General features: G+C 43.9%; 1 protein-coding gene across 2 annotated transcripts in view; it reads left to right on the top strand.

The window, feature by feature from the left end:
* The window catches only part of LOC133352473 (multiple epidermal growth factor-like domains protein 6), a 272,185-nt gene extending 250,997 nt beyond the window's left edge, over positions 1 to 21,188 (top strand). For both annotated transcript variants that reach the window (XM_061568137.1, XM_061568138.1), the window contains 12 exons: positions 511 to 639; positions 3,107 to 3,235; positions 4,246 to 4,374; positions 5,010 to 5,141; positions 5,906 to 6,034; positions 7,110 to 7,238; positions 9,421 to 9,549; positions 10,055 to 10,183; positions 11,752 to 11,880; positions 12,784 to 12,912; positions 13,530 to 13,658; positions 14,645 to 21,188. In XM_061568137.1, the coding sequence (XP_061424121.1) occupies positions 511 to 639; positions 3,107 to 3,235; positions 4,246 to 4,374; positions 5,010 to 5,141; positions 5,906 to 6,034; positions 7,110 to 7,238; positions 9,421 to 9,549; positions 10,055 to 10,183; positions 11,752 to 11,880; positions 12,784 to 12,912; positions 13,530 to 13,658; positions 14,645 to 14,670 (1,448 nt within the window). In that variant the 3' untranslated portion in view covers positions 14,671 to 21,188. The remainder of the gene's footprint in view (positions 1 to 510; positions 640 to 3,106; positions 3,236 to 4,245; positions 4,375 to 5,009; positions 5,142 to 5,905; positions 6,035 to 7,109; positions 7,239 to 9,420; positions 9,550 to 10,054; positions 10,184 to 11,751; positions 11,881 to 12,783; positions 12,913 to 13,529; positions 13,659 to 14,644) is intronic.
* Positions 21,189 to 25,617: the final 4,429 nt, after the last annotated feature.

Here is a 25,617-nt window from a genome sequence, read left to right as displayed (position 1 = left end):
GAACCTCCTGAATGGTGACAACCAAATCACCCCGATTGCTAAGCAGCGTTTCACCGGGTTAGTACTTGGATGGGAGGCGTCCTGGGGAAACTCAGCTTGAGATGAAGTTGTTGTTCCGCAGACCGGAAGATTGACACCGGGTCAATGATGGCATTAGTCGAGATTTATCACTTAACAGAGTGTGCCACGTGAAGGCTGCCATCTTCCACTCCGAGCTTGAGAGGCCACGTGGCAACGATACGGTGATACAGTAAAGCATCCTTCAATTTATTGAATTCCGCTTTGGGTCTTATCCCTTTAGATGTGCATGAGTTGTATCCGTGTTTTATAGTTTCCGCCCACATGAAGCCAAAACGTGAATTAATGCAACTCGCCCAAGATCTTAAATGCAGGGCCTTCCTGAAAAAAAAGTATTGAGACTCTGTGAGACTCTTGTGGATCAATAGTTGTATGAAGATAATACCTTTGTCTTATTATTATTTTTTACGTAATCGTGTAATTCCATTGCAGAGTGCACAGGTGGAAAGTTTGGTGCTGGCTGTCAGCAATCCTGCAGCTGTCAGAATGGAGGCACGTGCGAGGCAAAGACAGGGAGGTGCACGTGCAAGGCAGGCTGGACTGGTGACAAGTGCAAGTCGAGTACGTGTCTCTCTCTCGCTCTCTCTCGTTGCATTCATCCCTTCGTGTTTATCGCACGGCGAGCAGCTGCACCACGTGAACTCTTCAGCATTAGCTCGAACAGGTTTGATTGTTAAGATGAGATCTCGAAGGTCAAAAACCAGCACAGATTTTATTTGTTTGAACAAATGACACTGGATAATGTTGCTCTGGAATGCCAATAGGGCCGACAAACGAAACAATATCATCCATAAGAGGGTTTTTTGGGTTAGATCGCATAGATATCTAGATATATTGATTGCGTAAATATGTAGATATATAGATATATGTATCTGATCTAAGCCCAAAACAACTGTATTGTGGATGATATTGGTCGCGAAGGCCTACGTGTTAACATATACAATACATATACTTGCATCTCATGGTTGGTGAAACACTGAGAGCTACATTGTGCAGACTTGCAAGGACTACAGTTTGAGTCATGCCGGTGTAAGCGATTTGTAGCGTGCATTTACAGAAAGCTGTGCATTTGTTTTCACGCAATTGCAGTGCAAGGCATAATTTAATTAGATTAACAATACTTTAGAATTACAGTATATGTACATAGAACCAAAAATATATGGACACAAATGTTTATTCCGTTAACACCTCCTCCGTAAAATGCGTCACACGCCTTATTTGATTCGTATATTAGCATCATACTAGTTTGTGTGTAGCATTTACAATCGATGTACAATAGAGTGCATTAGTTTAACTTTGATTCAATTAAGTATTTTTTTATCTTGTGCAACGTATTATTATTTTCCTTTGTCAAGTTGAAGTAAAACATATATCAACGGCTTATTTTTTTAAATATACTTGTTAGTAGATGAACTCCACTTGGCACTCGAAAACGTATCTTACTACGTCTTTTGATCCACTTGGAAAGCTGGCCTCACAATACAGAGGTTATACATGCGGTTTCCATATGTAGGCTATTACAGCGGAACACAATGTTCTATTGCTGCTGCAAGCAACCTTACCAGATTTTTAATGTCATACGACATCAAATGGTTATTAAAAAAAAAACACCCCACAGCATTGCCAGGCAGTAACCGTGGACTGATTCCATGAATCTGCACAGAAACCGCATCGACCCCTGACAACCAATATTCCCGGCCCCACACGCTGGCATTTGTGCGGCCCCTCTGCCAAGGTTTCTTTCCCCGTGAACTTGATGCCCCCTCCCATGCTGAGAACTCGATCGACCAGACTGATTCTTTAGTCTCATCCAGACTGTTCAACCATCGCACTGCAGACGGCAAACACGGGCAAAATACAAATATCCCCCGTCTCGCCTTAACAGACTGTTAGCGAGCACCTATAAAGGCCGCCATGGCGATGTTTACACCGCACGAGGTACTCAATTGAGGCTGAGTCAACCTAGGGGAGATTCATGACGGGTTCAGATAATCGTCACTGGTATTGGCCATGAGCGGAAATCAAACTCGGGTGGCCAGGTTCGTAGCGCAGCGCATCAACCGCTACACTACCACTCCCCACCACAACACACTTGCTCAACAACAAGAACAACAACTGCCAATCGCCACTAAGTGGCAGTGATCATCGCCACCGCGCTTGTGCCAGGATAGGTGCACGTTATGGCCACGTGAAGTGTCGAACGCCCGCTGGCAGGAGGTCACGGGGCAGACCCAGGTGCCACGGGTAGGCTGACTGAGATGACTGACCGATGCACCACCACCTGTGCCCCCTACTGTGCCAACTTGTTTTATCACTCGACGCTCCGCTCGTTGTTGTGAGCGTTGCTCACTCACTCGCTCACCACACTGCAGGTCACATCACTTCTCATTCTGCATCTTCCCTCTCATCATTTGGATTCCCAAGTTGTTATGACAACCTCGCTCAATTCAGGAAACGTATAAACTCTCATCTATTGCAACTTCAAGAGTGCCGTTTGTTACTTTTCACTTGGCATATTGGAACTTCTGCTCAGAAACCGGCGATCCGAGTTCAATTATCTGAACCGGTTGTGAGCCTCCCCGAGGTCGACTCATCCTGAAATGCATACCCAGTGTGCTTGTGTAAGCATCTCCACTGGGGAGACAAAGGCGGTCGGGCGTGGTGTTGGTCACCCCACCCCCTCGTGTGCCACAGCACTGGCCTTCATGGGTGCTACTCGCTAACAGCACTTGTCCCAACAGTCTGCTACAGGCGAATCGCGGGGGATCTTTGTCAATGTAAGCAGGCTCACGGTCAACACACAAACACAGAGGCTCAACCACTCAAGAGGACAGCGCAGTCCACCGACAGACCTGGGCCAGAGTCCCCCCTTGTATAGCCCCCCTCTCTCTCTCTTGTTGACCGGTGGTGAGCGAGAGAGCGAGAGCTCACGTTCACACCGGCCGAGCGGGACCGGGATCACCCGTCTCTGCCGCCCGTTGACCGGTGGTGGCTTGGCCCGTCGCGCTGTCTTTTTATTTTTGCGCAGCGTGCCCGCCCGGGTTGTTTGGCGGGCGGTGCGCGGAGAGGTGCGAGTGCACGCACGGCGACTCGTGCCACCACGCGACGGGCGCCTGCCACTGTCACGCCGGGTGGCGCGGCCGCCACTGCGACAAGCGTGAGTCCACTCCGCAGCGCCCACGCACGCACATGCACACGCGCGCACCCACGCAACACGCGCACACACACACAGACAACGGCCTCCCACCCCCACCCGTATAGCCTTAAGAGTGCGTTGGGGCAAGTGCTGTTAGCGAGCAGCACCTATGAAGGCCGGAATGGCACGTGAGGGGGTGGGATGGCCTTCGCCACGCCCGGCCGCCTTTGTCTCCTTTGAGAATGAGTACCTGGTGCGATGTTTACACACTGCACCAGATACTCATTCGAAGCTGAGTTACACACACACACACACATTCGCGAACACATTTACATCCTCTTCTAATTGTTTTGCAAACTGCATTTTTTCCCCCAAATGTGTTTTTGTTACAAAATAAAGTTATCCATCCAAGTGATCGACCTGGACCATTACCGCCTACTGAATATTACTGTTCGCGGCTGTTCTGCATCACTTCTACCAGTGTGTTATTGGGCTGTAACGCGCGCGTTCGGCACGACTATCCCAGCACGCTTCCTGCCACGTGCTGCAAGCGTCTAGAGTTGCAAAACAATTATTGCTGAAGAACTGAATAATATAAACTGAACTGAACTATTTTTACTTTATTTTACCAGGTAAGGCCCACTGAGCTACATAGCTCCTTTCCAGAAGTGACCTGGCACTCACAAATGGTAGCTGAACGAAATGGCTCAACATGTGGAAATTTATAGCAGCCAAATTACTCCAAACGCATGGAAACGTCGGACATCCTGCCGACGAGCGCGCGTTACAGCCCGAGAACACATCTCAGAGCCGTACCCACAAAGTGTTCACGTCGTGGCCGGCGATTGTGAACGAGAGAGATGCTCCCCTACTTCTTATTCAATCTTCTTGCCCCCCCCCGCCCCCCATAAATGTTCCTCCCCCACCCCAGCCCCCTCCCCCTCTTCGAAATCTACTTTGCATCCTGGTTTCTTGAATAACGATACAAACAAAAACCAGAAAGACGCTCAAGTGACGTTTGTTCCCCGTAGCCTGCCTGCCGGGCCATTACGGCGAGGGCTGCGCCCGGAGGTGCTCGTGCGCGTCCGGCGTGCCCTGCGATCACGTGACGGGGAATTGTGGCTGCCCCCCGGGATTCACCGGCAATGGATGTGACCAGAGTGAGTCTCCAAGGAACAACGCTGTCCCAGTGCACGATACCGTGCAGGGTGACGATTCACATTGATCTGTATTCATCATACATCACGCTGCTATCATCTTGACTTCTACTCCATGTCGACCGTGTATTGATTGCTTTGTCGATACTGAACGATGTCGGTTGCTGCAAATACATACAGACCAGCTGTCTCTGGTGTGGACCAATCAGTTTCAAAGACAATGCATATATTATCAGAGGACGTTTTTTTTTGCATTCTGACCACAAGTATCGTGGTTAATGGAGGCATGATTCCTTGTAAAAGATTTCAGTTTGGTGTTTTAACATCTTGACACCTGTTTTGTTGCCAGAAAGAAGGGGAAAACCTATTGTCATAATCTATTGAATTGTGTATGTATGTGCGTTGAACTTATTTCGCACCGTACGTAACTAACTGTGCTAATCGGAGGTTTCGATTATATTTAAGGGCTGAATGCACCACCCCCCAACTCTAAGTCTCTGTATCGCAGAGGCTCCAGTGGCCACCACCGTTAACCACCATCTCTCCCCGCGTCCTAACACGCACGGACCGCGTCCTAACACGCACGGACTGCGTCCTAACACGCACGGACCGCGTTCCCGTTGTGCGTCTCTGCGCAGCTTGCCCAGCTGGAACGTTCGGTCAGAACTGCAACTCCGTGTGCCAGTGCTCGGCAGACAACCAGCAATGCCACCCCATCACGGGGAAGTGCAACTGCCTCGCTGGCTTCCACGGACCGCAATGTGACAGCAGTGAGTGAAGAACACAACTACACTTCCTACCAACTTCGGGTGGTCTCTTAAAAATAATAATTGTGAAGGCAATGTGCACTATGCGCCCAGCAGTATATATGGGTTCACCACAGTTAGTGGATCAGCAGTTCGAATGGGGTAGGGCTTCCTAATATCGTAAGAAAGAGCGTTCCAGACGGCCGCAGAAGCGCATCTGAAAGCGGAGGCCCTTCTGGCAGCAGTGTCATGAGCAAGCAATCGCAGCGATAAACTTTTACCACCTACTCTTTTGATCTTTTGGTAAAGTCACATATATAGAAAAATTATATAATAATAATAATAAAAATCACGACCTTTCAGTCGCAACACAAGCAATCGTCTTCAGGTGAAACAATACAGCAGGCGGACTGCTGAGGCAGGAATAAATATTGCGAGAGAGCTACTGCAGCCAAAAGTTATCTAGGTTTGAGATGGGTACAACGCAAGGGTAAGTGGGCAGGGCTAGAGATGGAATTTGCAAGTGAATGTAAGATCGCAGAGCTAGCTATACCTCGGTCATTGTGTTGCTAGAGATTAGCATGTCAATCTGTTAATGTAACCCTTCACCACCTAGCCAGGTCATAACCCATTTATTAGGACGCTGTGACCGCGACCGCCACATTCCTTGGTAGGGCCCTGCGGAGGGGCTCTCTATCTCACCGTGACGATCCTCAATTTGCTTGTCGACGTTGGGCCGCTTCGTTTGCCGAGCCGCCGTTGCGTTCGTTCTGCCCGCCGCCCCGCAGAGTGCCCCGAGGGCAGCTACGGCTCCGACTGCGAGCGGCAGTGCAAGTGCCACAACGGGGGACGCTGCGACACGGCCACGGGGACGTGCCAGTGCCCCGCCGGATTCCTCGGAGCCGACTGCGGCCAGCGTACGTTGGAACCCCCGCCCCACCCCCACCCCCCTGCCTCCACATGGCCTCGCCAGACCGCGCTGGGACATCGACAACAATAAATATGATGGGATTGGGGGGGAGGTATTCTTTGTAAAGTCTTAATTCAGAGTCCATGTGATATCTTGCTCAATGGCATTGAAGCAGTTGGCGCTGACCTCAGATTCGCACGGTTGGCTACGTATGGTGCGAATGAAGTTCAGCGTATATACATGCATACAACATGTCGTGTCTACAGCCAGCCCTTAATCAGTGGTGGACATTCCATATATTCCTACGGAAGCGCTGAGTTTATCCATTGGAAAACCACGGTTGACTTCTCCGCAAAGTGGTACTCATTTTATCGACCATTAGGGTGATGAGGCCCTGCGTAAACCCCCAGCCAGGATGTTAACTCACAGCCGTGGGAGCCGATCGCTCTCCCCCTGCTGAGTCACTCCGTGAGTTGATGGGGCTTAATGAACGCACGAGCGTTCCTGTAAGTGAACGCACAATCAAATATGGGTTCACCCATTGAATGCCCATATGTTACAGGTTGTTCTATGAACGTCAACCAACAAGGGGAAAGTAGGCCAAGATTCCATCTTATTTACTCTTTACTCCTACTTTTTTTATCTGACTAGGTAAGGCCCCCTGAGCTATGAGGCTCTTTTTCAAAAGCAATCTGGCAACAAATGATAGCTTAACAAAGTGGCTTATCACGTGGAAATTTATAGCAGCCAAATACCATAAACGCATGTTTATAAACATGGAAGGAAATCCCAGAGGACCTGGAGAGAAATCCCACGCGACCACTGGGAGATAGAGACATGCAAACTCAAAATATACAGCAGGCGTCAGGGTCGGGATCGAACCCACGACCTCCTGTATACCAGGCGAGGGGGTTAACATCTTTCCACCGAAGCGCCCTAATCGAGGCCCATGTTCCAGCAGTGGCATGAGCAATACATTGCAAGGCTGCCCCATTACTTTTACCTTGCCCCAACAGTCTGTTAAGGCCATACTGGGGTGCGGAGGGGAACTTTGTCTTTGTTTTGTGCGTCCGGGCGAGCAGCCTGTCCTGCAGGCCACTATGGCAAGGAGTGTGCATCCCTCTGCTCATGTGGGGAGCGGGGCTCGTGTGACCCCGTGAGTGGACGGTGCCAGTGCCAGCCTGGGCGCACAGGGGCCACGTGCCAACAAGGTGAGCAACCTGCATGGAAGTTTTACTTTGCAATCATCGCCCCCCCATCCCCTCCACCCCCCCCCCCCCCAAGACTGGCAGACCAATACCCACTTGCAGGTCAGGCACTTGGTGTCGCATTGTCATACACAGGGGACAGCTGCCACTTGGGATGCCCGTATAAACTTGCTGACCTGCCCATTACTGGACATTTGTAAAGAAGAGTTCCAAAGCTCTTCGGATTCTTCCAGTCTAAATACATTTTCTGATTCTAAAATGCTTGAGATTAGATGCAAAGCGATGGAAGCCACTTATCCACAGTGTAAAGTGTTCTGAGTTGCCCTGGTGGACAGGGAGCTATTAAAAAAAAGAGTGTTATCGTGGTGAAATGGCCATTACTCACATATTACAGAACTTATAAACATAGGCCACAATTTGCAGGCCAGTGCTGCTGCACAGGATTATCTGCCTTCATCCAGTAGTGGCTAGACCATGGGCTGATGATGATGATGATCGTCATGTTAAATAAATAAAATAATGCAATGCAGAGTGCCTCTGCTAAACTGAAAAAGATGTGGAACATTCAGTTTCTTGCGACAAAAGATAATCCGAGCGAAGTTATATAACCGCCGCGCCATGTGGCCGCCTTACGGCGACGCGGTGTCCAGATGTTCAGAGATGGGTCGGTATCTCTACATTTTTTGCATTAGCAAATTGCCAAAAGTCGACCCATCCCGTCTCTCTCTGGCCCGTGATCGTAGCGAGAGAACACCCTGGCAAAAAAAAAGCATTGGGTTGGACTAATGGAGGTTATTCTGCGTTGGATTCCTGCCCTCTTCCGCGTCACCCGCCTGAGGGGACAAAGATTTTGGTCACCGCATCGCACGCTTTCGGATGTGCTTCTGCGGCCGTCTGGAACGCTCTTCCTTCCGATATTAGGAAGCCACTGGAGCGATGCACTTTCAAATCAACAATTTTTTTTAAAACAGATTTTTTGTGTTTAGTTTGTGGTCCTTCCCCCCCCCCCCCCACACACTTCCGATTAACACCGCTGGCTACGTACGGTGTGAAAGAAGTTCTATGTACATACACGCGGCTGGTTGAGAACGCCCGGCAACGCTTGCGTAGAAAGTGCTCCACTGGGTAGCGTTCGTATCTCTGCAACGGTGGCCGAGAGACACCGGCATGAGCCCACACGCGCCACAAAACGTCGCCGGTTGTTGACAAACGTGATGATTGAAAATCGTTACTGCTCGTGACTAGCTACTAACAAAACGGCCCTCCAACCCTATTCACTCCATCAACTGAAACATTGCGCTATACAAAAACAGTTTGACAGCAAAACAGGGCTTCCTATGAGTAAACACCAAACTGTGAATTATAACAGCCACCAAAAATTAATATCCTGCGTCGGTGACAGGCATTCGTGTGCTCATGTGCGCGCGTGCACATGTGTATTTGCGTATATGTGTGTACGTGAGGGCGATAGACCCTCTTTTAGTATATACAGTACGCACGTATGGATGTTTGTGTGCATTCAAGTCTGCATTCTTTACGTTTGCCTGCACGTGTGTGTGACCACATACACGTGCCGAGTCGAGTCAATTAAATTTTTTTCTTAAACACGTGGCGCCTTTTGGCACACAAATATTCCACCCAAAGCGCCATCATCACAATTGTTTGTTTGTGTTCATATTCGAGAGTGTGCACTGTGTGTGTTGATGTATGTACGGGTGTGTACATTATGTGTGTGTCTTTGTGATTTTTTTCGCGCCGTACGTAGCCAACCGTGCTAATCGGAGGTGCGGGGGAAGAACAAGAAACTAAACACAAAAGCAGTTCTAAAGAAATTCGTTTTCAATCTCATGTCAGTGGAGGGGTGGTAGCGTTGTGGTTAGCACACTGAACTGCAAACTCCGGCGGCCTAGGTTAGATCCCCTGCCAAAAGTGATAACGGAACCGGTCCTGGGCCTCCTCTAGATCGACTCAACCATAAAAGAGCCCCTGGTGCAGTGTGTAAACATCTGAGGCGGCCAGGCGTGATGCTGGCCACACCACCACCTCGTGCTTCGTGCCAGCCTACACATGTGATGGCTAACAGCGCTTTCACCAGCAGCCTGTTAGAGGCTACACAGGGGATCTTTGACTTTGTGTCATCGTGTGTATGCACACGCGTGTGTGCATGTGTGCGTTCTTGTATCAGTGTGCCCTAGAGGGAGGTTTGGGGCTGGCTGCCAGCAGAGCTGTGCATGCCGCAACGGAGGACTGTGCGACACAGCCAACGGGACTTGCACTTGCGGTTTGGGCTGGACTGGTCTACACTGTGAGAAAGGTCCGTGTGTGTGTGTGTGTGTACGTACACATACACTTCTCCCAAGCTGTTTATTCTTATGCCAACATTCCAAAACTTCAACTCCCTTATTAGCACCGTTTTCATGGTATGAAATATATACATGCATATATCTGCATACGCTGCACATTGAGTGGTCAAGTTTCTCAAACAAAAGCTGCTCTTGTTGATAATTCTATAACTTTACTCGTAAGAAAAACGTGTAAACTACTTATGTTCTTTTTTTACTTCCAAAGGGGAAACTGCATCCCTCCTACCTAGCATTTAAGTTGGACGGGCAATCACCTCCATTGATGGTGGTGGTATGAATTGCACATGTCCATTGCAGAAATCAGTCCATCCATAGGACAACAACCGTTGTCTTCCTTAAAAGCAGTAACTAACTAACTTCAATGAGTGAGTGAGTCGCTTCGTCGGAGCAGACGGAAATGCCCAAGACAATCACCGCATCTTCGCCACGCCTGAGGCCTGTGCTTCTTTGCTACAGAATGCCCCGAAGGTAAATACGGCGCCGGCTGCCAGGTCAGCTGCCCCTGTCGGAACAATGGCACTTGCGACCGCTTCACTGGCTGCTGCAAGTGCCCAGAGGGAGTCTACGGACACGCTTGTGAATACGGTAGGCCACTGCGGTTTTCGTCCCTTGTTTACAGCCTTGAGCCAGAGGTGGAAATTCCACATTCTTATGACGGGGGTGAGGGGGGGAGTCCACAGGACAGTCACTGTTGACCGTCCACAAAGTGACACCGTTTTTTATTGAGAGCCCTAAGTGACGCATGGGATTTTAACTCTTGACATTAACATTTCAAGCCACACGCGGCAACCGGATATGAAAGTTACATAATAATAAAACTGTGTTTTAGTTAATCAGCCTACCGCTTTTCCAGACCGTTATTGCCAAGCAGCATTTGTCTAGGCGAGCAAACTCTGGAACCGTTTTGACTTTTTAGGTCTCATCAGCAGAGCTGGGCCTGTGGTTCTTTATCCACGAAGCCTCAATGAGCTTCAAGAATACTTTTTAATTATCCCTGCTTTGGGGTAATGATCTTATTAATAAATTAATATATCTGCTTTTGAGCAGAAATCGGGAGGGGCTTTACTATGCTAATACTTATGAGTCAATACCATGCACATTATCAATACAAATTCAACATGTGCTGAAATCAACCCACTGTCAATTTTCTCGATGTAACGTATTTCCCTGCTACATCTGGCCTATACGCCTCTGTGGGCAGCAGAAGCCCCCTCAGTAAGACCATTGCGCAGAAGCCATTGACGATGTTGAGTATCAACTTACGCGTTTACAAGAGCATCTCTCCACAATGGTGGCTCGCCTGACGAACACGCGACGCCGTCGTGGTTGTAATGCAAAATAAATATCCCATTAGCAGTCGCTCGCAACCGTCAACAAAAAAAAACAATAGTAATCAAACAAAGCTCGCCCATCGCCTAGCTTCCGTAAAAAGACAAAAGAAGTATTTTCTTTACCACGTATTGAGGCAGAGGTTGAGCTGCTGACATAATAAATTAAATGGGGACTTGGCGTGTGCATCAAATTAAGTTGTAATGCCCCAGTTTTTTTTTTTTTTACACAGAGAACTTCATCTGTATAAAAACATGTTTTCTTAACAATGATTCATATATTAATCGTAATTTATTTATTCAGGAGAGCCGCAGAGCGTTACGACTTTTTTTTTTCATGAGGGTCTTGCATTGTGTTTTTATTTACGATGTTGTTTCTTAATTCACAGATTTATTTTAATATCTTTTTAGGACAATTAATGATGAGTAGTTATACATGTGGGAGGAAACCGGAGTACCCGTAGAAAAAAAACACAGGTGCGAGGGGGCAACGCTCTATGCCCATAGAGAAGGAAGCAGGTGGTGATTAGACCACTAAACCGCCATGCCAAACTCCAGTCATCCTCGCAGCAGCGACCTTTGGCTAACCATCGAACAAAGTTACGTGTTGTATATACGTCTATGGTTCTTCCCTGCCATAATTCATTGTAAATGGTCGGCATCTAAAGTTTCTACCATTAAAAAAATTACTTGACCCATGACAGTAACACTGCTTGTGTTGGCTTTGCGAACAGATCAGCTATTATCATTGAATGGACACACAGCAAGTATCGTGGTGAATTATCTTTAAACAGAAACAAATGTTGGGCTTGTTTGTCTCGACAGAATGCCCACCTGGATTCTTTGGCCTGAACTGCATGAGGCCCTGTGACTGCAGAAACGGCGCCCTGTGCCACCCGGTGACGGGGCAGTGTGTGTGCCCAGCAGGGTACCACGGCTCCAAGTGTGACCATGGTTCGTGGAGCAATGTGAAGGGCCATTTCATCGTTCGCACACAAAAAAATAAACATCATTCCCTTTTCCCCAACCGTGCCCTAAATTAAACACATACACTGTATCCTCCGGAATACCATGCCCCATGTTCTTCTCCAATTAATTAAAAGCAAAAGTTGGGAGTGGGTCTTATGAACCGTCATGAGGCACTGTAATTTCATACCGGGGATTAGAATTGTCTGTTTATGGAGTGCTACGGATATTCACACACGACGTATTTATCCATTTAGTCGTTGCCTCTTTCAAAACGACCCAAAGATTACCTCAAAAAGCACTCATAACCTATAAATTAGATATTGTTTCCGGGCTCACGGTTCCGTAATGATAACATTTGTTGTAATCTACGTCTCCAACAAATGCGGTGCTATTCCCAAAAGTTGGAACGTGCTATTTCATTCTCGGCTGGCCTAAACTGCCGCAAGCACTGCACCCGAGCTCACTCTCGCTGCAAAATTTGTGCAGCCCAGCACAACATATATATAGATATGTGTGTGTGTACAAAAAACGTAACACCTTACATATCCACACCTCCGATTGGCACGGTTGGCTACGTACGGTGTAAAATAAGTTCAAGATACATATTCTTACCAAACATTCCCTTATAAGCTGAAGGATTTCTTGCATAACCACGTTACATATCAGGTAAAGAATGTCTGAGTTTAGATGGGATTCTATTTATTTGAATCGTGGAGGAAAGTAACGGAGGGGTGCGTGAGTGAGAATCATTAATCCATGATATCCACCTTTGTGTCCAGACCTCTGTTCCAATTTGCACGACCACGCTGATGCCTGGTACTGTCCTGTTGAATTCTGACGTTTTCTTTAAGTGTGTGTTTTTTTTCCCCCGCTCCATCGTTCGTGCAGAGTGTACCGTTGGCACTTTTGGAGACAAGTGCCTGAGCAGATGCGACTGTGTGGATGGCTCGCAGTGTGATCACGTCACGGGAAAATGTCTCTGTCCTCCGGGCAAAGCCGGTGACAAGTGTGACGTGGGTGAGTTCGTCCTAAATACAGCCACTGGTCTGGTATTCTTTTTTATCTTATTATATATTTTTTCTATTTTACAATATAACATTACATATCCAACTTGATGACGACTGAGAATATGTTAAATGGTCATATATGTGAACATATATAAGAATGTTATGCTTACGCCATGCACAATTGTTGCACTGGGTGTGGCGAGATGATTGAACGGGGCGGATATTTGACTATCGGATATGCGACGTCGTGCTGTAATATTTTCTTGTTTTCGTTCTCGTCTTAGTTTATCTTTGACTGCGTTATTTGATGACGTACATTTACTTAGTTGGCACGGAATTTGAAGAAAAACTGATGACGTACGTACACGTACATCATCAGTACGTCATCGGAAATGGAAAGGGTTAAGTCACTTATTGCGTGTATAGCGCTTTGAGATGCAGTGCTCTTACAAAAACAAGCAATTACCATCATTATTATTAATCTTATCGTGCAGCATCTCTGGGCAATAATACATTTGCACTTATAATGAAATGATGAGTATTGTTCACAACATGGATGTGAATCGGGGGCTTTTGGATAATACAAACAAAAGATAACATCGGTGTGTCGCCTCTGTTCGTCTGCAGATTGCCGAGTGAATCGATACGGGCCAAGTTGCACCTTGATGTGTGAATGTGCCAACAAGGCATTGTGCAACCCTCGCTCTGGAAGCTGCAGCTGTCTCTACGGCTGGGTGGGACCTACTTGTCAAGAAGGTATCATAGACAAACACGCGCACAAATACGAAGGTGCCCTGTGTAGCCATTCAGAATATTCTTAGGTTTTTTCGGTAAAGTCACGTAGGTAAAAAATTGAAAAGTAATGAAAGTAAAATAAAAATAAGATAAAAATCACGACGTTTCGGAGGCAACACAAGCTTCCGTCTTCAGGTGGAAGCTTGTGTTGCCTCCGAAACGTCGTGATTTTTATTTTATTTTTATTTTACTTTTATTAATTAAATGTTTTACCTACGTGACTTTACCGAAAAAACCTACGAATATGAATCCTTGCAGTCACGAAAGCTTCAAATCTAGAGCCATTCAGAATGTTGGGGAAGATAGCGTTAGTAACCACCTCTTTTCAGACCGGCCTGCCGAGTGAAAGGGTGATGTGGCCAGAAACACGCATGAATGCCTTTGTCTGGCAAGTGCAGTTATTTAAATATCTTGCCAGATACTCAATTTAGGCTAAGTCGACCACTTGACTCTCACGTTAGCTGTGGCCAGGGATACAATTACAATCGTATTGTTCGTAGCAGTGGATACTAGTTTTAAGGAGCATTCTTCTTAGGACTTTTAGTAAACTCCGTTTTGATTGTCGTGTATGTAAAAATATTGGAATATCTTTGTATACAAACAACCTACTCATGTGTCGGTTGTATGTCATGTAAATATGGATAAAAATAGGTGAGCAATCCTATTACTGCACAATAACTTACTGAAAAGGTTGGATTTGGGAGCATCTCCATAAAATCAGTTCCACTAATGCACCACACTGGGTGAAGGCAATTCAATTGGTCAGGGTTGTTTGACAGTCGGATATGCAACAATTGTGTCCTTCACCCCGCACCTTCAATGAGCACGGTGGGCTATGTACGGTGCGAAAGAAGTCCCACATACACACATGTGACCTCAAGAAAAGTGCTACCAAAGATATATATGAATAACGAATCGTATGTGTTTTTGTGCATCGTTCCTTACAGGTGGACCGCTGCAAACCCAGCTCTGAATGAATGCAGCAACCTGCTCACTCCTTCACCGGGACGGTGACGGCACGACAGGCACCACTTGTGCCGTCACTCAAAAAAAATAGAAAAAATCTAATTGATGACTCGCAATGTCAAGAAATATCACGGTGTGGCACATCTGAGAGACAACAAAAGTGGCCTATTGTAGACTTACTGCAGTGAATTTTTAGTTGTACTGATACCATGCTGTTTGCTGGCCTCTGTTGTATAACACTTGAAGTGAAATGTTACTGGAAATGATCACGTTCCTTGTTGTTGTTGTTTATGTCCACTTATGTCACTGACGGATGCGTGTGTGAATTGCATGGAGGAAAGCCATTCTGTTTGTAGCCTTACCTAGAGGATATTTCCGTACAGCAGCAACACACACGGAGATATAACACAAAGTCATGCTTGTTTTCTGTGTTCAGTATTCAATACTTTTGGCCAATACGTCACCATGGCTTAAATCTTTCTAATGCCGAGTCTTTAATACCCAAACGTTAATACTGATCCTAATTATTGTTTCAACATGTTTCTTGTTTCTCAAGGAGAAATAATAATAATAATGATAATATATGCATCGTTTTAGTTTATTGTTGCATTCAAAAGTGAGTTCGTTGAATGTCCTAACTGACAATGTGTTAAGCAAACAGTTAAATGAACAAGTAAACGTTTTTTGTTTATAGATTATCATCAGTCACAAGGGTAACATATGTATTTTTTTACACTTTTATATCTAATGGTGGGTATGATACGAGTTATCAATATCGCAATTTATTTTAATTCTCTTAATGCAGCGTAGAAAAATAGACACACACAGCTTACGGGTTTTGCTTCACGAATTAACCTTTTAAACATGCCGTTTTCTTAATAGCATTTATTTCCGCCCATATGCCACCCAATTGTGCAATGGAATGCATATTCTGTGTTATCATTAACGTTAAAGTATCATGGAAAAAAGTCTGTATTAAAATCGTGTGCGATTTTTTTAATTGTGCACTGAAGAAGTTCAAATAAAATGGAAGGATCAATCTGGAATTTGTAAAGTAATTTGTTAACATTGGAATAAACCCCACTTTTAACATCGTGCAGTTGATTTTGAGGAACAATATGAAATTGTTTTGCGATATCCAGCCCTGCTCATCAATAAATTATGGAATTTATGTAATTTTTATTGCTATTCTAGCTACGTGAAAATAAGGTTGATTTTTTTTGGAACCAAGATATAACACCGACACACAATCCCCAACAAAAGAGTCAAACTTTTGTAATTCAAAATATACCAATTAATTGCCTTAGAAAAAAACATTCTCATTTTAAAACCCGAGTAAAGAGAATCTGTGAGTTTCTAAAATCCATCGCTCATTTTTGTAATTATCGCTGTAAAATGTTTGCAGCTGAAAGACCCTTCCACCAAGGCAGCCAAAGAATTTGAATTGCCGTGCAGGCATACATGACATGTACACGCCAATTTCCATTGTTTCAGCTCAGCGATAAGTTGAAGATCAATTTTGGCAACCAAGATTGATAATTAGCGCGACGTTTCGCTTTGAAACCACATCAAGCGACTTCTGAAAATTCTGCAAGACAGAATGCAAATGTAGGAAGTCGGAATTGACGATACGTTAAGTTTCTGCTAGTTAGCAAAACTTCGTACGGTATTTAGCATCAATTATTACCAAGTGTTGTACTGTGTGCCATAACGAGTAGGCAGTGTTTAACTGTGCGTGGTTTAGTATGAGGCCAAATGTCTGATTACAATGGTAGTGTTCCTTTGTTATTTTGTTACATGCTTTGTATAAATCCTAAATAGTATTCACTGCAAATCATTACAATGTTTAAGAGTCCCTATGTTTTGTAAAAAGAGTCAATTTAGACTTCCAGCTCTCGTAACTTGACAGATTTTTCAAATTGCTACGTAATTGCCCAAATGGGGAATGTTCAATAATGTACGAAAGAGTTCAACAAAAGCTTAGAAGCAATGGCGTTCAGCAAATGGGACAAACGACACAACGCACACAAAATAATGGCACTGTGGTATCCTTAGAGGCGGAAGAAATTTCAAACTATTTCCGCGAACATTTCCCATAAAATTCTCACAAATTGCCAACCCCCATTGTGTGGTAAATGGGTCACTCACATTCACCCACACATCCGCAACATCCTGTGAGAGTGCATTCTGAAGCCTACAAAACTGTATATTGACATTGCTTCTGTAGAAGACCGCTATCGGCATACAGCTACACATGAATGTGCCGTTTTCGATGTGCACGCAGTTTTTTCCACGTTTTTTTTTTGTATTTTCGTTGTACATTGCCCTCAATTGACACACGGTGGTGATGCATGTCATTTGAGCTTCATCAGTGTACATACCACGGTTTGTTGTGAGAAAATGTGTAGTCCATTGTTGGACAATTAAAACTGTTGGCACTGGTAACATTTTCGTGGTTCTCCGAGGTTAATTGGCTTTGTCAATGCGGTGCTTTCAACACGTTTTGTTTTTCCATTGCGACTGCCACATTAGCATGGTTGGCTATGTACGGAGCGAAAGAAGTTCAACATACACTTACATTTGCATGCCGAATTATTCCACTGTCACGCGATTGTTGAAGTAGAAGTAGTTGCACAGTGTTTAGACAAACAGACACCGTTGTTTTTTAACATCAGGCTGAACATCATGAATCTGGCTCAAGTTCATGAGTCATGATTCAATTTTGAATATATCTTCCAAGATTTTTCAAACAGGTGCCTAAATACATACAATTCAGACCATTTGATATTGCTCATGCATCAAGTGTAAAACAGCGAGATCTAAATGTCATTGGATATGTAAGAAACCATGAATGCATCGCAGAAATAAAGCAAATAACAATTACCAAATGAATGCATGAAAGTTATGTGCATACATGCATACCACACAACACGCATGCTTATCGTTAACATTCACAGAATACATAGCTTCTAACTCGTCCTTGGTACACGACATGGAAAGATAACAACATTTGGATCCATAACCCAATTGACCTTTTGATGCGATGTTTTCCAGCAGTTCTTTAAAAAAACGCGTAAAACTACATTTATTTGATGTCTTGAAACGGGACTTCGTTTCTGTATTAAACTGCATATGTAACGTCTGTGTAGTAATGCCCGCAAATTCAACTCTACATAATCGATAATCGCCTTTCATTGCGCACTTGAATACATCGTTTTTTTTACTTTTGTATCTGGATTACGGGTGTGAAAAGTCAAACGTAATTTTACAACGAGACATCAAGACGCAAGCGTGAGAAACGCAGGTGCTATCCAGTATGCATCTTGTCCAAGTGCAATTGCAGTGTGATCCCTGGATAACCTTCAACATTAAGGATATAACGCTTCACGCAGTCATCGATCATAACGCATTCTTACACTCGCTAAGTGTATCTGTAAACAATGATAATGTCCAATGTTTATAGCGACGTCGCTTTTGTACGCTAATTACACTGTGATGTATATTCTCCACACACTATAAGGACAAAACAAATATATACATTTGTGGATTAAATCGTTAACATTGACCATGATGGAAAATCTTTTTTGTGTAAGATCGCTTAAGGTAAATGCGTGTCGAACTCCTTCTCCCACTCGACACTGACAATGAATAACGTTGTCACGTGATGAACAAACGTGCTAACTTAGAAGAAAAAAAACAGTGCGTTGGACAGCAATCGACGTACATTTAACAATGTAACAATTTTTCTTGGTTATTTCGGTAAAGTCACGTGACTTTACCGAAAGAACCAAGAATATGAATACCTCCAGTCACGAAAGCTTTAAATCAAGATGTAACAATTGTTAATTTGCTGTCTGTGTCGGGTGGAGTAGGGTATACGACACACATTTCACCTATGCGGTCTGACCCAAAACTTAAGTGCGAATCATATTGGTGGTGAGAGGCTGCGGGGTGAAAGTGGCCGAGATTTCACGACGGATTGTGGATCGTTGCAATCCTTCTTGTTACGAACTTGTGGACTTGTTTGTTTTGTCTATTTCCTTTATTGCTTTCAATTTATGAAGCTCTATCACCATCGATCCTTCCTATGATGTCATCGAGAACAATTAACAATAAATATAATTGTTTTTATTATTTTGCTCGGAAGGGTTTGGAAGTGGTGGCAATGATGAAATGGTGCTTTTTTTTAGTCCATGAAACATTTTAAATGTTTCACACTTTTCCTTTTTCAGGGATTTGCTATTTAAACAATATGATATGGAAATCTGTAGCAATTTCCTTGATCGTAGTAGATTTTTTTTTCGTCAGATGGCATGAGTAAATTGTGTGTTGTACACCCTCCACCACCTGACACAGCTAATTGTTGAGTTGTCACGTGAGCAATTGTGTCATTTATTGCTTCAGCACGTCGGGGTGCGGCAGGGTGTCCACATACGTTTTACTTATGCGACCTTACCCCAAAAATCAATGATCAATCTTAATATTGGTCGCGAAAGCCTACGTATTCAACTAATTTCAGTGGTAATTGTTGACCCATATTTACTGACATAAACAACATGTTAAGATGTTTTGTTTTTACAAATAATCATTTATTTCTGTGTTTGTATAGCATATTTTAAAGGTTATTTAGCAAAATGTATGCCATTTCTGAAGACTGTCTATGCTTGCTGATGAAAGTGGCTATTTTACGATGCCACATGTATAATGTTCCATTCCCATGTTTACTCTCAGTTTTCCGTTCCATGACGTAATTAAGGATCTATGCTTGCTCAGTTGTTTATAAATATGGGGAAGTCTTGCTTACTATATTTTATATTGTAATATACACTTGAATCCACAGATAGGCACACCCGTTTACGTGAATTCCTTTAAAAGGGCCTGAGACCATTCCAATCCTGTCAATGAATGTGTATGCACAGATCACCAAATCGTATGCAACTAATAAACTATAGAAAACATGTCACCAATATTTTGGAAGCTAAAAGTGTAACCAAAACCACCCCCATGTGCTCAAACATTCTAATTCTTAGTTACATAGTTTTGCCGCTTGCCTTATTCACGTAGATGCAGAAAGGCTTTCAGAAAAAAATGTTTTCGCGATCAGGTTTTTGAGTTTTACAAAGGTGGCTTACAAAGTTCAGTTTGGCCAGGGGCCACGAAATCATTAGTTGACTTCTTTGTCATTAAATTGTCAGTGGTGCACATGCACAGTTGTTAAAAGCTTAACACATTTATCAATGACATTGTCTTTTATGGAAAATGTAATAATAGGATCGTGAAATGGCCCAAGAACGGCCTTTGTGCAATGAAGAAGGACCATTGCTAGAAACATTGCCTATCATATATATTTAGAAATGAGAGAAACGTTGTTGATGGATGTGTTGAGTTTTGGTTATACATTATTTGGTGCAGTTTCCTTGGCAAGAACCTTCTTTGTATTCAAACATAACGTTTAAATATAACAGCACGGGTTAATTTATTGATTGCCAATTGATTATGTGCTTTCACAGCCAGTGTCTGTGTGGATAATGTTCATCATCTTACGTATTTACATCAAAGCATCAACTAATAGAGGGTTTTTATTCATCCGTTACATGTTCGAGGACAGTAATGCAGGAACTTTGGGTTTCTCATGGCAAAATTAAACATGTCTATTATCAATACGAGGCACAAAACATTCTAATGCACTATCATGTGGTGAGATATAGCACGATTATATTTAATTTAACCTTATTTAGTTCCTTTTCATGGAAATATATGTCAGAAATTGGTTTTGGAAGAGGGCAATCTTCTGCCATATCATTCGTTTGTTCATATGGGTATAGTTAGCCACCTGTTGAAAAATAGATAAATAAAAAACACCATTTCTGTTTGAGGAAAAATGACTCGTAATCCCACCCATCACAGACTATTATCCTCACCCTCAAACAGTGAGCAGGGATTTATAAAAATGCATCTTAAATGATATTTCTCTCTCACCTATCTGCATCAATTAATAATTCATTTCAACTGTACAAGTAATTGTAAATCTGTCCTTTGAAAACCAAATGAAATAACATGTTTCTGGCATTTCAAAACCCCAATCACCATTGACTCTCAGATATCAAACTATTGTCAGATTTTAAATAGTTTTTTTTGCAATGTAACATTTTTTTTATTGTATGGTTTATATTCATACGATATATTCCATAAGCATCCTATTGTTATAGAGACAGTTCGCAAAATACATCTGAATGACTCATGACAAAACCTGCTGTCAACTAATATGATATAAAAGTATTTTAATAACATTCTGTGAAGCGCACAGTAATTTTCAGTCTTGTATATTCAACACGCTTTCTAATAATACGCATTACTCACCATTATCGCGCTTGGTATATCGCATTGTTCGCTCGTAAAATGCAGCATATACTTGATTATTTCACGTTTGCAAGCCGTGTGAGCAAATAAGTTGGAGGACGGAAAGTTACCTCAATTATACTGAAATGTACCCAGTGGTGCTAATTTATTAAAGGTTTTGCTTTATTATGAAGTGGCTTGGTTTTTTAAGCGTTGCGTCTTTATAACTGCGTTATGGCTTAATAATTTTGGACTCCGGATCGCCTTCCGTACCTTGTGAGCATCACATTTATATTTTTAGATCTTGCCGTAGAGTGCCTCATGCCAACTGCCCAGATCTACTTAGCTTGAAGCCTTCCTCTGTATCGCGTCACCCCACTTACTTGAGTCCAATCGAGCTAAACAGAAGCTGCTTTGACAAGCCAATGCAACCTCTGTTGCTGGGAAGTCCTACTAAGGTGGCCTAATTTATGTGGGACCCGTGCCCAGATATTTCCAGTCCTGTACTTGTATTGGTGAGCTTTCCACATCACCCGGTCTAAAACAAACCAGGTTGGTCTTCATGCAGGCCAGCTTGCATGCAAGAGGTTGGTTGAGGAATTCTTCTATGGGTTTGCATTAGTCTTTTTAGTTTTTTAAGCACAGTCGCTAAGTATTATTGTGTGTGCGGGAAGCCCACACACATACACACACACACACTTCAGGCCAACTAAAATAACCCTCTCTCGTGAGAAATATTTATGCAAAAATTGCAAATGTCAGCTTGTATGTTTATTTATTTATTCCCCAAACAAATCCGATCACAGCACTCACTGCTTCACTCCGGCCACTCGTTCCACAGTGATCAGTTACCTTCATAGCACTCTTTTTCACTACCACCATGGTTATTAAAACGATGAAACTGTACTAAAACTATATTTTTTTATTTTACCATGTAAGGCACACTGAGATATATAGTTATTTTTCAGAAACGACCTGGCGACACATGATAGCAAAAACGAAGTGGCTGATCATGCAGAAATGTATAGCAGCCAAATACTCTAAACGAACACGTTTCTTCTAAATGTGGAAGGGAAAAACCAGAGGACCCGGAGAAAAATTCCACGCGACCACAGGGATAGAGAGAGCATGCAAACTCAAAATATACAGCAGCAGGCGTCAGGGTCGGGAATCAAACCGACGACCTCCTCCATACCAGGCGAAGGAGTTAACATCTCTCCACCGCAATTGAACTTCAATCACTATTCTTCCACCCATGTTGAGGACTCTACGAGGCAGACCACTTCATCCCCTCCGTACCGGGGTACCACTGCAGGTCTACCCCACTTTTCGTTCTACTTCTTTGCTCGCAATGCTCAACTTCGGAATTCCCTCCCACAGTTTATTTTCCCAAGTTCCAATAATAAACTTTGCTCGATTCACAACACACAATCTATTACACCTTCAATCGTGCTATGTGTTGCTGGCTGCTTGATTACATGTGTATATATATATATATTCCACCTCTGAATTATAACGATAATATAGTGTTGGAATTGTACCTACATCAAGTGCTCACTTCAGCAAGGCCAATAAAAGCTACCTGCAAACAAAGACAAAGATCCCCCGTATAGCCTTAACACACTGTAGGGGCAAGTGCTGTTAGCGAGCACCTATGAAGGCCAAAACGGTACACGATGGGGTGGGTGGCCAGCACCACGTCTGACCGCCTTTGTCTCCCCAGTGGCGATGTTTACACACCGCACCAGGTACTCATTTCAGGCTGAGACCACCTAGAGGAGGCCCCGGACCGGTTCAGATAATCGTCACAGGTGTTGGCCGTGAGTGGGAATCAAACCCGGGTGGTCGGGTTCACAGCGCAGCACGCTAACCACTACACTACCGCTCCCCACGACCTGCAAACACACACACATTCTACTTTAACTTTGCACTCATAATATCGCCTGCAACGTTGTATAATCTCATTACCATCAAGTGACTTTCCATCTAATCTACTGTACATCTAGAACAGGCGTACACGCTTTTAAAAAAAAACATCCTGCACAAATGTCCTCCTGTTGTATAATTAGCAGCTAAAGCGATGTTTACGTTGAAGCATATCCATTGATCATTCATCATCAAAGTTTTATTTTAAGTAATGAATGCCGATCAACTATTTTCTTTGATCATGTCATCGGTGGAATGACGAAAGGAAAAAAATCACGTGTTCTTTACAAAACCATGTCGTGACTGGATAGAGTTCCAAGCGCTCAAAATATATTTATATTTTTTGCTTAGTACACCACCATATATGAACACCGTTCAAACGTAAACTGCAGAATCATGTACACGTGGTACATTCTAGTGTCACGTCGTCCACGTCTCGTTTTGGTTACATTTTAGCCACGTGAATGAGACTGTACACGTGGAAGACATTAATAAACACAAACGTGTGTTTCTAGCACATACGATGGATTATGTTTCAGAGGCACCGTGGATACGCGTCAAAGGCCAGAGTGATGTTGGAGTGGTCTGAATTCCCAAAAGCAACGCATTGTATTCTGCGGTGCAGATACATTGGAATCCTTCTTGAAATGTTTAATTTCCCAGGAGAAGAGCATATTCCCAAAAAGGAAAAACCACGTTGTAACCATCACTTTGCTTTTCAAATGCAAATACATTGTGATGTGGTAACGTAATTGTTGGAATCCTTCACGGCCAAAATAAAATATCAATCTGACTTTCATTTGAGCTTCAAAATTCGAGATTACTCGATTCATAGCGCAGAGCACCAAAGCACTGCAAAATCCAAGAAGTGTCCTGAAATCCTCATCCGATACAGCATGGCAACGATACAGCATGACAATGATTTCACATGGCAACAATACAGCATGACAATGATACAGCACGACAACGATGCGTGTTGCTGGCCGCTCGACGTTTTGGACCTTTGGTGCAGTGGCGAAGCCGCCATCAATGGGCAATTTAGAATGCACCTCCGGGTGCCAGGGGACCGATGTCTGTGCCCACTGATGTGCGTGGTCGAGGCGAGCGAGGCGTCCGTCTGCGTGTCCAGGATGCCACCGCTCCGCCTGCAGAGCTAAGTTCGTAAAAACTCGGTTTCAAACTCGTTTTTTGCGTCGCGCTATTCACACGAGGCCTCACAGCACTCTACACCAGATTGCAAGTAAAACAAACAAACAAACAAAAAACGTACGTTCAAACTAAGAGGCAAACAACTTTACACGGGAGGAAATGAATGCGTCTTTAGACGAGCCCTAAAAGGTTCGATCAACAACCGAGGCACCTGACGTCTTTAACGCTTCCATCACCCATTGAAGCACCATTTGTCCGAGGTACACTCAGGTGCACGGATTTGGTGGATCGAAGTGGGAGAGCGTTGGAAGATTCGGGAACAGGCTCCGGGCACAGCTGATTTGCTCCAGCAACCCCTTGCAATGTCGGCCCTGTTGGCCCTGATGGTTGCAAAGGCGTTGCTGTTGCATGTTCGTGGCGTTGCTGTTGCATGTTCGAGGTGTTACAGAAGAATCTCGTGGCCATCCATTGGGGGCGTTCGTTAGCTACTCCGAGTGTATGCGGTTGACAGCCCATGGATCGCCTTCGTATAATAATAGCCTGTGCGCTAGTGTGCGCTTTTGTAATTGTGATAGCGTGTGCATCCGAGTGTGTTACATTGGTGAAAGTGTGCTGGGCGATTGGACTCAAGAGAAGTGTGATGCAGCTCTGCTTGGCCCGGGACTCAGTTACCTTTACGCCCAGTATGCACGCCAGACGGCGAACCGTGTGTTCAAATGTAGAATAACAACGCAATGGGCACCTTAAAGCACTTGCAGCAGATAGTGGCGATACTGGCCCAATTAGCGACCCCAAGCAAACATTATTTACGAGGAGGATTTGGGAATCATTTCCAGTCGTAATATGCAAGTAATATGGCAGGAGGGACAGAGACGGTTAATGCGTGTAGTGAAACGATAGAAAGAAAAACACATAAGAATGTAGCGAGCTAAGAGCAGAGCGATGCAGAAACGATGGGGATCAGAGATCAATTGGATTATTTCGGTTCGTGAACTTGGTTTGTTTGTTAGGATTTTAATGTGAGCTGATAATCGATGCCCAGCCGTTTTTTTTCGTGCACCCAGGGGCCATGGTTTTAAACATTGAGGGATTATCTCACAACTCACGGAGCTTCGGTTAACAGGCAAATAAATAAAACCATGATGTGTGACCTTGAAAAATTACCAAATGGAATTTTGAGTGGCACTCTCGCACTATATTATTCAACTATTATAATCGGTTCCTCGTGTGACAATTCTGTAATGTATACGGTGGGTAAAATGTGTGTTTGTTTAACTGGAGCTTGCTCAAACTACGTAACATTTTTTAAAAATTTTCTTTCAACGTTACTCTGCTTAAAACATTAGAATATATCAATAAAAAACAATGCATTATTCCAGCAAGTGACATTTAATAAACGTTAGCTATTCTAAAGAGTGATTAACGTTTTAAATGTTACGTAAAATGACAATTAAATGCGTAATAATAAATAAGCGAATGTGCAGGCATATTCGCACCTACTGATGCAAGAACACAACACGCACATGTATTTGAGATTTTT

The sequence above is a fragment of the Lethenteron reissneri genome, chromosome 40 (genome assembly GCF_015708825.2).
Source record: "Lethenteron reissneri isolate LAM-NWPU_2019-01 chromosome 40, ASM1570882v1, whole genome shotgun sequence".
NCBI lineage: Eukaryota > Metazoa > Chordata > Hyperoartia > Petromyzontiformes > Petromyzontidae > Lethenteron > Lethenteron reissneri.
This window is presented reverse-complemented; position numbering and strand designations above follow the sequence as displayed.